This window comes from Acinonyx jubatus, chromosome B4 (assembly GCF_027475565.1).
Source record: "Acinonyx jubatus isolate Ajub_Pintada_27869175 chromosome B4, VMU_Ajub_asm_v1.0, whole genome shotgun sequence".
NCBI classification, from domain to species: domain Eukaryota; kingdom Metazoa; phylum Chordata; class Mammalia; order Carnivora; family Felidae; genus Acinonyx; species Acinonyx jubatus.
Window position 1 is genome coordinate 77,178,952 of NC_069387.1, and position 13,822 is coordinate 77,192,773.

Consider the following 13,822-nt stretch of genomic DNA (forward strand, 5'->3'; position numbering starts at 1 on the left):
CCCAAGCCTCCACTTGCCCCTGTGGGATAATGATCCCAGGTGGACTCACAGGGTGGGAGGGGAATTAGGGGCCAAATAGATATGTCTAGGCCTGTGGGGTTGCAAAGGCAGGGGACAGGTTTATTGTGATGCAGGGTCTCCCTGAGATGCTCATTAAAGGAGACAAGTTTCAGCTTTCCTTCTCGGTCTGCCTAGCGGGAGATTCCCACGCTCATAAATAGCTTTAATAACTTTCTCCTGCCTTTTATGTTGTTGGGAGGCCCGTCGTCTGCCCGATAAAAAGGCAGGGGCACGGACAGGTCTCCAGCGTGAGACCTGTGTGCTTCGGGCCTCTCCATTTTCCCTGCACTGCCCTGCACCGCGGAGGCATGGCCAGCCGTCCCCACCGCATCCGCTCCGGCTATGGGGTCAGGAACTTCAGCTCCTGCTCTGCCGTCCTGCCCAAGCCGTCAGCCCACAGCTGCTCCAGTGCCATGGCCTACCGCGGGGGCAGTCCTGGGGGGCCCGGCTACAGGCGCCTCGGGGGCTTTGGCAGCCGGAGCCTGTGCGCAGTGGGGTCCCCGCGGATGGCGGTGAGCTGTGGATGGCCCCTGCGCAGCGGGGGCAGCTTTGGCTACCGCGTAGGGGGACTTTGTGGACCCAGCCCGCCCTGCATCACCAGCGTGTCCGTCAACGAGAGCCTCCTCACGCCCCTCAACCTGGAGCTTGACCCGAATGCGCAGTGCGTCAAGCACCAGGAGAAGGAGCAGATCAAGTGCCTGAACAACAAGTTTGCTGCCTTCATTGACAAGGTGGGTCTGTGGGCTGCTCCCTGGGGCTGTGGCACAGGAAGGGGCGAGGGACTTGGAACCCAATGACCAGCCGTCTTCACGTTCTCTGAGTCCCAGGCCTGCAACCCGTCAGCACGTGGCCTTGGGAGCATGACTGAATCGGGCTCTTGGTTTTCAAATGCTACCAAGAGAGTCAAACGCAACGATGAATGTGAAACCAGACAGAACGGGAAGTTTATTGAGGCGGCTTCCCTGCCCAGCAAGAGCTGCGTGTGTGTCTGTGGCCCCACCTTCGGGATCTCAGCCATCACCCCATGGGGGGGGGGGTGGGTGGGGGGGGATGTCTGCTTAGGTTTGTGTGGAGGTGCCGCCCTCCCCAGGGTGAAAGGATCCAGGATGAGGAGGGGCCAGAAGCTCCTTTCCTGCTCCTTCTAGTAGGAAGGCTGTGAGTTCCCGGGATTTCTGCCCCAGGCGCTTTTCCCCACCCAACGTTACAAAGATTAAACGCAGTGAGTTGAGAAACTTAAGGGGGCAGCCCCTGGAGGGGCTGTTGAATTGCACTCTTCAGATGCTGGGGTCTCTGAGCCTACCTTCTGGTGGGATGCATAGCTCTGGTGTCCTCCAACTCAGTGGCACCCCCTCGGCGAGCCTCTCTGGGGGAAGACAGCCCCTGAAGTCCAGGAGAGGAAAGGGTCCCCTTCTAGGGCTGAGTGCTGTGCACATCTACACCGAGGGTCTTTGTAAGCGGACACACACAAGAGTAAGGGTGCATGGAGGCCTTGCTCTCTGATAAGAGCCACCATCAGAAATAGGCATCTCTGCACGCGAAGGTGCTGTCCATTATTCTTTTTCTTTTTTAATGTTCCTTTATTTTTGAGAGAGCGCCAGCAGGGGAGGGGCAGAGAGAGAAGGGGACAGAGAATCTGAAGCGGGCCCTGCGCTGTCAGCAGCACCCAGACGCAGGGCTCGAACTCACGAACCATGCGATCATGACCTGAGCTGGAGTCAGATGCTCAACCGACTGAGCCACCGGGCGCCCCTGGACACCTACCTACTCTTCACATGCTGCTGGCTCGTCTCTTCCGCCAGCACATCGTGTGGGTCATTCATTATGCAAGGACACCCACCAAGGGCGGTGGGATGAGGTTGAAATCCAGCCCATGCTCGGCTCACCGGGCTGTATGCCCTGGAAGGAGGCTGTGTCTGCCTGGAGTGGCCCCTTTGCCTAATTTGCTTGAAAGCACAGTAAGGTCCCCGAACATGCAAGGACCTTTGCACGTAGCCTTTTGGACAGCACGCAGGTATGCAGTCTCTGTGTGAGCAGTCAGTTCCGGTCCGAGATCCAGATTCTTGCCTGAAATTATTCAGTTATTAAACGTCGGCAACAAATCAGATTTCTATGACACGGTTTGCAGGCCAAGTAAAACGTGCCTGCAGGGCAGAAAGAGCCTGGGGCCTGCCAGGGGACATTGCTGATGCATTTCCACTGCCTCGGTTTACAATGAGGCTCCGGGAGAGTGGGGCACAGGGGCCCGGTTGGTGGCAGAGTCAGGCAGGGGAAGGTGTCCGCATTCCCCGTCCAGGGTCCCTGGGATGGGCTCTCCTGCCCCAGGACCAGAGTGAGGGAGAGTCGTGGTGGGTGCGTTTTTAAATCACTGGCATAAAAATGCCCACAAACTTAGTGGCTTAAAACAATACAAATTTCTTATCTCATGAGGTCCAAACCAAGGTGTTGGCATAGCTGCATTTCTTTCTGGAGGCCCTAGGGGAGACCTGTTTTCAGGGACATGCACGCTTTTGGCAGAATTGCGTTCTGTGTGATGATAGGACTGAGGTCCCTGTTCCCTTGCTGGCTGGCTGGCTGGAGCTCCTTCTCAGTTTCTGGAGGCCACTGGCATTCCTTGACTCAGGCTCCTTCTCCCTCCACCTCCAAAGCCGGTGATCGTGGCCAAGGCTGCCTCAGGTTTTAAGTCTCTCCTCCGCCTCTTCCTTCTGTGCACCTCTCCACTCTTCTGCCTTCTGCTTCCACTTTATTTAAAAGCTTTTAAAAAATGTTTATTATTTATTTTTTGAGAGAGGGAGACAGAGCGCAAGCAGGAGAGGGCAGAGAGAGAGGGAGACACAGAATCCGAAGCAGGCTCCGGGCTCTGAGCTGTCAGCAGAGAGCCTGGCACGGGGCTCGAACTCACAAACCGCAAGATTATGACCCGAGTGGAAGTCGGATGCTCAACCGACTGAGCCACTCAGGCACCCCCTTCCTCTCCTGCTTTAAAAGGCCCATTATGACACCTTGGGGCCACCTGGATAATTCCAGATCTCCTGATCTTCAGCGCCATAACCTACATTCCACCTGCAGGGTCCCTTTTGCCACATAACATAACAGATTCACAGGTCCCAGGGATTAGGACGTGAACATCTTTGAGGAGCCATTTTTGGCCCACCACACACGGTCGAGAGTGTTTTTGCAAGATCAGATGTTATTTCATTCTGTGCACAATAAATACCACAAATAAATTGTGTGCTCTAGTGGGAGAGGGGGATAGGGTGAGGGAACATTCCTGGGGGAACAGCCGTGACCTGCACTTTCAGACTTTGCCCAATGATTTGGCCTTTGGGGGAAGGTCACAGCCTGCTGCGGGTCAGAGATCATCCCCAAGGGCAGAGAGGGCTCAGGGCTCCCCCTGAGTCTCTTTCCTCCACCCTGGGCGGCAGGTGCGCTTCCTGGAGCAGCAGAACAAGCTTCTGGAGACCAAGTGGCAGTTCTACCAGAACCAGCGCTGCTGCGAGAGCAACCTGGAGCCCCTGTTCAATGGCTACATCGAGACGCTGAGGCGGGAGGCCGAGTGCGTGGAGGCCGACAGCGGGAGGCTGGCCTCGGAGCTCAACCACGTGCAGGAGGTGCTGGAGGGCTACAGGAAGAAGTGAGTGCGGCCGGGCTGGGGGTGGTTATGGGTGTGGGGCAGGTCTTGGCTTGGTCCACACCACTCTACCAGAGGTGGGGATGGCTGAAGGTCAGGGCCAGCCCAGGCTACCTCTCTGATGGTTCTGTTTTCTCAGCCTGCTCTATCTGGTCTCAGCTCCCAGCTCTTGTAGCCCCATCCTGGGAAATGAGGAGAGAGCTGGGGAGAAGAGGTACTACCAGCCTGGGAGGGTAGGACACACATCCAGGGCACACAGTGGCCTAGAGACACAGAGAGAGGAACAACAACGGAATGGGAAGAGAGAGGTCAACAGACTGGAGGAAAGAACTTGGGAACAGTCAGCACTAGGGTGTGGGGAGAGGAAAGGTCCCTGGGGAGGTATCTCCAAGATGATCCGGCCAATGCCATTCAAGATAGCCAATAAGCTTGGAGAAGTAGTTTATTCACTCTGTGGATAAATCACCAGGCTCTTGTTCTGCAAGGCTCTGCGATTCAAAGGCCCGCGTCAATCTTCCCTTGTAACCTGACTTGTTTAGGTTGGCCATTGCCTAGTTTAAACTCACCGGGTCACTGACACCTTGCTCCTCTTTCCCTGTTGATAGGGATGGAGAGAAAGGTGATCCTGACATAATCTGTCCTGATCATTCTAATTGGAAGTAACTGGAATTCGGATCTTGGGAGATCGGGTGTTACATCCAGATGGACCCAGTAATGGGTTTACACTTTCCTTGGGGGGATGCAAATGCAGACACAATTCTGTTTGCAGGTGTCAAGGCCTGTCTCCCAGTCTGGGGGGGGGGGGTGTGAGGGCCAGTAATTACATAGCCCAGAGTTTATAGCAGCCCAAATTACTCTGTCATTAAAAAGTCGTGAAAATCATGCTATGAGGACTCTAGTCATCCCTGTGGGCTGGGCAGGGCTGCTGCAGGAATGACCTCATGGGCAGGCACAAGAGAATGTGCCAGGCGGTGCAGGAGGGCTATGGAAATGCCCCCCCCACCCCCCCCCCCCGCAGTCAGGGCATAAAGGGGTGCTTCCAGGATTTCAAGTCCTTGAGTATTGGGGGAAGGGAAGAGAACATCACAGGGATGGTTTCATGGAGCTTTACGTTTTGTACAATTTTCGGGTTGAAAGACACCCCCTGTCCCCTGGAGCATCTCTCTTTCACTCATCCCACAAATATTTCCAGCATGCCTTATTGCACATCAGGCAGTGTAGCCCAAGATGCAGAGAGATTAAATGGCTTGCCTGACGTTTTTCAGAAACTTCAGTCCAAGCTTGGACCAGAAACCAGAGGCTTGAACTTCATGTCCAGTGTCCTTTTGGTGGGTTCTTCGTGACTGCAAAATAGAAGTCCACAGAGGCCAAGCCTCTTTCCCCAAGGCACACAGCAAGTCAAGGGCAGAACCAAGGAGTCTTGAACAGCTAGGGCTTGGTTGGCCCACCCAAAGCCCTCATCCCCAAGGGCCTCTCCATCTGTGCTCTCTCTCCTCAGGTATGAAGAAGAAGTGGCCCTCAAGACCACGGCTGAGAATGAGTTTGTGGTGCTGAAGAAGGTGAGTGAGTCCTCCCACATGGGGAAGAGTGAAATCTTAGATGCTGGACCTCTGAGACTAGCAACTTGCCAACTTTGCGGCAGTCCAGTCGTGGTGGCCAGGCACTCGACTCCCCTGACCAATGGGGCCACTTGGTTGGCAATGCCCGTATGAGAGGGAGACTGATTAAGTGACCACTGTGGCTAATCAGCCAGACAGCAGCTCGGTGAGACCTCGGGCCCAAGAGTCAGCTACTTGGATGCTGCCCAGCCTGGGTGCCAAGGACGGCCTGTGGGTGGGGCGCACTCATGGCTCTGTGGCCACCACGTGACATGCTCCGTGGGCCAATCTAGCTTAGTAGTAGCAGCCTGGCATTTTGGGCTGTGATATTAGGCTACTCGCTTCAGGAAGGTCTCTAATTCTGGAGGAAAGAGAAGAAAGTCTGTCGAGGTCAGACTTCTCTCTACTCCCTATTTGAGGTGGCCCCATGGATGTTTCTGTGATAGGAGAAGAGTGGGACAGAACATAGCCTCAGGGCCCGCTATAGAGGGCAAAGTCCAGGGGCCCTGAGTGACCCTTGTTCCACCCTTTCCCATGTGTGTCCACCAGGACATAGACTGTGCCTACCTGCGCAAGGCTGACCTGGAGGCAAATGTGGAGGCGCTAAGGGAGGAGATGGGCTTCCTACAGGCCCTCTATGAGGAGGTGAGTCTCTCCCCTTCTCCAGAAGAGCAAGCGAGGGAGGAGAGGGCAGAGGGTTTTTTGAGTTGTGGGTTGTCTTGGTCCTTTGGCTTTAGAAAGTATTGTCCATCCCTAACTCTTTTAGGACCTAAACATCCTTTCCTTCTGTGATCAGAGGAGATTTTTCTCTTGCTTAGGCCTCCTTTCAAAATGGAAATGGGTGATTCCCTTCCTTTAAAATTATTTGTGGGGCACCTGGGTGGCTCAGTCCGTTGAGCATCCTCTTGATTTTGGCTCAGGTCATGATGTCATGGTTGTGGGATTGAGTACCACGTCAGGCTCTGAACTGGGTGTGGAGCCTGCTTGGGATTCTCTCTCTCCCTCTGCCCCTACCCCATTTGCACACTTTCTCTCTTTTTCTCTCTCACCCCCCCAAAAAAAACCCCACACAGATGATTTGAAGGACTGTGATTCATTGCCTATCTACACAGCACAGCATGAAATGGAGATATGACAATATAGGTGTGGGTATATAGGTGTAATAATATCTTATTAATTCAGGTAGTATGAAAAGTTCATTAGAAAACCCAGGACTCTAAATCTGTCCATTGTCTGGTTGATTAGATTTATGCAGATAGCTAGAGCTGCACTTCTGGAATTCTCCAATTTTATTTCCTACAGCTTCAGGTGGGGATGGTTTTTTACCTACAGCAATGGGAATCAGAGGGGGATTTGGAGCTGAGGGCACTGGTTGCTGTCTCCTATAGGAAATCCACCTCCTTCAGTCACAAATCTCTGACACCTCGGTGGTCGTCAAAATGGACAACAGCCGGGAGCTCAACATGGACTCAGTGGTGGCCGAGATCAAGGCTCAGTATGACGACATCGCCAGCCGCAGCCGGGCCGAGGCAGAGTCCTGGTACCAAACCAAGGTGAACTGGAGGGCCGAGCTGCCCTTTGGGCAGGGAAGATAGCCAGATCCTGAAGCTTCTCTGGGAAATGCACCCATGCATTCAGAGGGGCTCCATCACAGGCCCAAGCAGAGCAGGGGTAGGAGACAGGACCACTGTAGAACAGCGGGCTGGCTCCTCATAGTGACGACCCAGCACCCCTCCAGCAATGTCACAACCATTGGCTGGTCCTGAATGTTTGTCTCCCAACCCACAGTGCGAGGAGATGAAGGCCACGGTGAGCCAGCAGGGCGAGAACCTCCGCAGAACCAAGGATGAGCTCAATGAGCTGAACCGCATGATCCAGAGGCTGACGGCAGAGGTGGAGAATGCCAAGCAGCAGGTCAGGGGGCGCTGAGACCTCGCTCGGTGCACCTGCTGTTTCTGATCTGTTCTCATGCTGCTTCTGATCTGTTCTCCTGCTGCTTCTGATCTGTTCTCCTGCTGCTTCTGATCTGCTCTCTGCTTTCCTCCTGCCTTGAGGGGCTGCTGCTGTCTTTGGAGAGGCTTATATTTTAACCACCTGCATCTGAAGGACCGACAAGCACTGTTTGCATAGAGCATTGTGGGGGAGGGTTGGTCTGTCTACCTTCTCTGAATTCTGCTCCTATTTCCCTTCATATCCCTCCAAGGTTTCTTTCCTCTAAACATACCTTAGGCAATGCGGTCTAGTGAAGGTTGTGTTCTGCTGGCTCTCCCCGACCTCTCCAGATGGATTTGAGGTGCACAGACCTGACCTGGTCCCACGCCACTCTGTTCACAGTGCATGCTAGCACCGTCTGTGCACCTCTGTAATTGAACATGGCTTGTCCCTCATTCCATTCCCCACAACCTCTCTGAGTCTCAATTTCTTCATCTGCTTAATGGGAAATAACCATGCCTGTTCTGACACGCTCAGAGTAACTGGAAGCAGATAGGCAACATCTGTGAAAGTGCCTTGTAAACCAACAACGGTAAACAAGTGTAAGATCCTATCACTAATTATTATCAGTCCTGTTCCAGCACTAGCATTTCCTCCCTCTAATGGCTCACTGGGGACTTGAGTTTTACAATAAAATTAAGAGGCACATACATGGAGGAAGAAAGCTCCAAAGGGCCATTATTTCCCTGCCTAGTTAATTTGCAAGTGGACAATAGAGGTGAAATAGGTTGATGGAGGCCATTGGGGACCCACTAGGTCCCCTTCTCAAGCTTCTCCCCTTCTCCCCTCCCTGACAGCGGTGCAAGCTGGAGGGCGCCGTGGCTGAGGCAGAGCAGCAGGGCGAGGCAGCCCTCGGTGATGCCAAATGCAAGCTGGCGGGGCTGGAGGCCGCCCTTCAGAAGGCCAAGCAGGACATGGCCTGTCTGCTCAAGGAGTACCAGGAGGTGATGAACTCCAAGCTGGGCCTGGACGTGGAGATCGCCACTTACAGAAAGCTGCTGGAGGGCGAGGAGAGCCGGTGAGGACAGGGCTTAGGGTCTCTTCACATCCTCACTCAGGGCTGGGGGACTGCCTCGACAGACTATCATCCTCCAGGCAGAGAGTGTTCAAACAGGGAAAGACTCCAGAAAGACTCTAGAAATCAAGAAGTCGAACCATTTTCCCATTTTCAGATGGGGAAACCGAGGCCTAAAGAGGGGAAGGAACTTGTTCAAGGTGACAGCTAGGTAGTGGCTATGCTAAAATTACCGTCTCTGGTGATCTTTTCCCTCCCACACTGCCCCTCCCGATGCAACTAAGCTCATTCCAAGGCAACTACTTTACCCTGTTGACTGGAAAGGGGTTTCTGCAATCACATCACAGTGGATTGTAAAAGCTGGAATCATTCAGAGGACTTGCTAAAGGCCATTTGACTTGGCATGTACAGACAAGGAACCCTATAGTCTCGTGTTCAGGAGCAGCAAATAGAAATGACCAGCACAGGGTCCTTGCTTAGTAGGGAAAGGCAGGGGCAGCATAAATCGGGCTCTGCTGACAGTTTGAGCCAAGAACTGGGGCAAGTGAAGTCAGCAAGGGAAGGAGCAGTGTGGATTTACACCTGGGGTAGTGACGAGCATTTAGCCTGGAGGTAGCCACATCGTTACTGCCTCCTAGCTGGGTCCCATCACGGGGGAGCAAGCTAGACTGGGGGGGAGGACAGTTGCATAGAAAGGTTAAGATCACAGGTTGTGAGCCATCTAGACCACCTGGATTCACATCCCAGCTCTGCCACTTACTAGCTCTGAACCTCTGGGCCTCAGTGTCCCAATCTGTACAACAGATAATCATAAAACCCAGCACTTTATGCTGTTGCAAGGATTAAATGAGTTAGTGTGAATGGAAATCACCAGTAGGGGCAGGTTACGGTCAGAACAAGAATCTCTCTATCCAGGGTAGCCAGGCAGGGCTGTACCACAGAGAGGCTCCTTACTGACCAGGTTAGCATTAGAAATCTGACGTGTGTCACCCCCTAGGCAGCTGGCCATGCTGCTGGATTTGTGTCACGCTTGACCAAAGGAGGTAAACTCTTCTGTCCGTTTCCTCGGGACTCCGGGTGAAGCCACCAGATTGATCTCCTCCTTTTACACTTAAGCCCCTGGCCCACTCATCAACATTCAGTAAGGCACTCGGCATTTGCGCTGTGAAACTTACTTTCATCATCACCATCATCATCACTGATGTATTAAGAACTCAATTCTGTAACGCATGAGGCACTGTCTCCAACACATGAGATTTTACAAGATGGTTGGGTGTATGCAGCTTTGCATATTGTGGCCACTGACCTTTTGACAGATCTTCTCTTCTTGGCATTTAACAAGTGTAATTGGATTACCCAAGTAACCCTCACTGCAGAAAGCACAGAAAATGAGAAAACAAAGCAGCCGTAATCACTCAACTTGGTGACAGCTGCTGCTAGCATTGTGGCGCAATAGGCGCCATGATGGGCATTGGCTAGAATCTTCTGGAAGGGCACAGTTCCAAGGCTGTGGCAGGGTCAGATTCACGTGGTGGGAGAGTGAGCCCAAAGCATAGATCCTTACTGAAAAGCTGTAGTATGTTGAAGTGCTCAGTCGGGCAGAAGGAATCAGACTGGAGATTTACTGGAGGACATGGTTTGAAGCTGGGGGATAAAAAAAGAGGGTGATGTAGAAGAGAAAGTGCAGGTGGGCGTGAGGGAAGAGGGACCCACGGCAGTGATATAAATGTCTCATCATCAATGAGATGTCCATAATGTTAGTAGCAAACACAGTGGATTTACTGTGTGCCAGGCTCTACCTGTAGGCACTTTGCAATGTAGAGCCTGCAACAGTGCTGGAAGGTGGGTATTATCATCCCATTTCATAAATGAGGAAACTGAGGTACAGAAAGGCTAGGTGATTTGTCCAAGGTCACTCAGCTAGTGATCTGGCTCAGCCAGATTTGCGCCCAGGACGCCAGGCCCTTGACCACCATTCCCTCCTGCCCCCTCTGCATGTATCAAGTCAGATAGATATCTGGGGTAGCATTTAAGCTCGTGGGATAAAAAAAAATGGCTCAATTAGCATGCTAGGCAAGCTCTTTCCCACCTGAAGGTGTCCCAGTTAGGCAGTGGCTGTTCCCATCACCTCTTTGGTCATGCTGGAACTTCCAGCCAGGGGACAAGGTGGATAACCCCACTGCACCCCACGTGTACCTTCCGGTACACCACATTTCCATGGCCGAGAAGCAAACAAGGCATATAAAGCGGCCTTTGGGTCCTGCAACCTAACGTTCCCCTGTCCTTTTGGGGTCCCAAGGAGCAGTGGCGACACTGATGCTCTCTGTGGTAGGTGGGCAACACGTCCCCTCCCCTCAGCCCTGCTCTCTTCACTCAGGATGGACCAGAACAGACCTGCTGCAAGAACAGAGGAACCCCATTCTAAATGTTCACTCTCTCTCTCTCTCCTGCAGCTTGTGTGAAGGCGTGGGCTCCGTCAATATCTGTAAGTTGGGTGTGTGTGTGGGCATCGTTCTTTTGGGTGTTAATATTGGGTTGCATCTAATCGGTGACTGAATCTCTGTCTGTGGGGCACCGGGCAGGGGAGATGTGAGCTGAGGTCTCTGGGATCTGGACAAATGGATGGTCCAAAATATTTGGTTCCTACGTGGAGCCATCTGGAATATCCGTGAAGCATAAGTGAATGACTGGGGGAAGTTCTGCCCTGCTGACTGGTTCTGCAAAATTAGCTCAAGTCTTTCAGTTACACACAGGATACTCTTCAAGCAGCACAATATTTTAATAGGAAGAAACATTTTTGATGTTTATTCTGACCCTTTGGGCCCACTGCAGGCAACTCTTTACCTTGAATAATCCAATGTGTACACAGTCCCTAGGCTAGGTATCTATCTGTTCTCATTTTTCCAGCAACCATGTTTCTAGATGATTCCTTCACTATGACCCATCGGTTTTTGCCGAAAGATTGTATAAACACATCTCAACATTAGTCTGGTTCAAGCAGAGTTATGTGTCCAATTTGCTAACCACACTCCTTCAAGAAGCAGATGGCAATGGCTTTGGATTTGCCGGTAGGTCTAAAGATTCATGATGCTGATCCCTCAGAAACATGAAAGTCAATCATTGGTGGCAAAGGTTTTGGGTCATGTCGTGTCGGGGATGGAGGAGAATTCTGACCCAGTGTCTCCTCCCGCAGGTGTGAGCCGTTCCCAGGGTGGCGTGATCTGCGGTGACCTCAGTGCTACTGTCCCTCGTGGCCCAGGGGTTGTGGCTTCCAGCAGTGGTGCCCTCTGCTCCCCCTCTGTAGTGGGGGCCTGCTCCGGTGTGAGATCCGTGCGGTTTGCATAGTGGGCAGGGGACTCCGGCGGGTGCCCCCCTCTGATAGGGGCAGGGGTGGGGAGCAGGAGGGGAAAATCATTTCTCTCCCAGACCCCCATGCCTGTTTAGTAATTTCCCCTGGCTGGAACCCAGACTGTATCTCCAGTTTTCTTCCTATTGCAGTTATGATTTACTCTCTGTGTGCAAACCCTGGGTGTTAACATTACTGCCACCTCTGTTAATTCCCCCTTCCCTGTGGTCCAGGAAAGGCATGTAAAGGCTTTTTGATATAAGATGCTCAGCCGCTTTCTTCCCCAGCTAATTTCAGGTTAGCAAACATTTTACTAAGTCTGCTTACTAAGTATTGGCCGTGCGCCAGGCCCTCTGGGCAGGGAGCCAGGTAGAAGAATGGCGATGGGTAGGTGCACCTGTGCTTTGCCCCCGGATGAGGGGCGGGGCATGTCACCTCAGCACTGAGGGAGCAAGTGGGGTCCGGGAGGCCCCTCACACTCTGAGAGATTGTGTGTTCCCAGAAAGACCCCCAGCTATTTGTACATCAGGATGGAAAGATTGACTGAAGCTAACAGCTGAGGTGTTTATGGTTGGCAGTTTGGATTTTTTTTCCTCTTTTTTGTATTTGGGTGATTCCTGTTATGTCTCCTTCTTTCTTTGGGTGTGCGTGATTAAATATCGATGGCAACAAGTTTTCTCCCAGCAAACAAACTAATGCCTGCCTCCTTTGTGGTTTTCCCAGCCCCCTTCAAAGCCTTGACCTTTTCAACGCTTCTGCAAATGTGGTCCACAGACCACCACATACATCAGGGTCACGGGGATGGGGGTGAGGGGTGGTGGGGACTTCTTAAATAAGCACATCCTGGGCTCCATCCAGAACTCTTGAATCCGAAGTTCTAAGGACGAGCCCAGGAATATGAATTTAAACAAGCTCCCAGGTGATTTCTGTAGGAACTAAAGTTGAGAACCATTGGTTTGTGTGCGCAGACAGAAGAAGAAGGTCAGATAATTCTGACCGAGGAGCTGACTTCCTCTCTGATTCTCACAGGATCAGAGTCATCTCTTTGCATTTCTCCTTTGACTTTGCCAAAAGGTCGGAGCCAATCTGAGTCACCCAGGCCTGGGTGGGGTGGAGGGAAAGCTAGAAGAGGGGAGGAGACAGGAGCCTTTATCCACAGGCACCTGCTAAGTGGCACACAGCGTATGTATTTCATTCATGGGTCATGTATATCATTTGATAGATAAGGAGGGTAAGGCCCAAAGAAGTGAAGCAACTTTACTAAGGTCACACAGCCAGTCCAGCATTCAAACTGAGGTTCAGGGAATGTCAAAGTTCATATTCATATTGCAATACTCCACTGTCTTACCCCCAGTTGTTCCTTTAGACTAAGCATCTTGGCTTATCGCAACACTCCTGGAGGAGGCATTCTAACTGATCCTACTTGCTAGTCAGAGCCTTCAGAAATAAGACACGAAGATGACTTAAAGGAACCCCCTGGAACCATCTGTAGGAACAACTCTCATAGTCTTCTCTCCAAGAATCTTGGACAGATCTTATTATGGGGCAGTTAATAACAGGCTAATTATGTGGGGACCCAGAGACAAAATCCAGACCTCTGGTTAGAGGACATTTTCCCTGATGGCCTGAACGGGGCAATTGATTGGGGAACTCTGTCTCTGGCCTCTTCCTGAACTGACAGTCCCCAACAAGTCCCACCTGGGGAAGCCTGTTTGGAGTCCCTTCTGGTGCAAGGGATGTCCCCCTGATGACGTGGAGAGAGGGGTTTCTGATGGACAAGTTTCTTTCATTTGATTTATAGGAAGAATTCTACTTCTTCCACTTTATTTTATTTGGGATTAAAAAAAAAAAGATTTAAATACAGCCTGACCGGGCAGAAGAGATTTTGCCATAAAGAATATACACTTGATCTTAAGACATAGAAAAACCTTGGAGCAATTCTCTGGGCAACGCAGTCCTTCTAATGCCTTCAGAGTCTGTCCTCTGGGACACACGTGGGCCCCGGAGAGGACCAAGATCTTTCTTAGTACATATATATGCTCCCCTAGCCTCTGCCTCCTGGCCTTGGAGCGTCCCGCAGGGGCTGCCCCCTGGCACACCACGGCCTGGGGCCCACCAAGTTTGAGTGGAGGTAAAATCAGGTTCAAAGGGCCACTAGATCTGCTCTGAGGAGGAAAAGGAGT

The 13,822-nt window shown here is 52.1% G+C and overlaps 1 protein-coding gene across 1 annotated transcript; it reads left to right on the forward strand.

The window, feature by feature from the left end:
- The first annotated feature begins 288 nt into the window (after positions 1 to 288).
- LOC106986453 (keratin, type II cuticular Hb5-like) lies at positions 289 to 12,311 on the forward strand. The gene is made up of 9 exons (XM_015084617.3): positions 289 to 791; positions 3,483 to 3,691; positions 5,187 to 5,247; positions 5,836 to 5,931; positions 6,675 to 6,839; positions 7,075 to 7,200; positions 8,076 to 8,296; positions 10,747 to 10,778; positions 11,487 to 12,311. Exons 1-9 carry the CDS (start codon positions 369 to 371, stop codon positions 11,636 to 11,638), a joined length of 1,485 nt encoding a protein of 494 aa, XP_014940103.2. The 5' UTR covers positions 289 to 368; the 3' UTR covers positions 11,639 to 12,311.
- Positions 12,312 to 13,822: the final 1,511 nt, after the last annotated feature.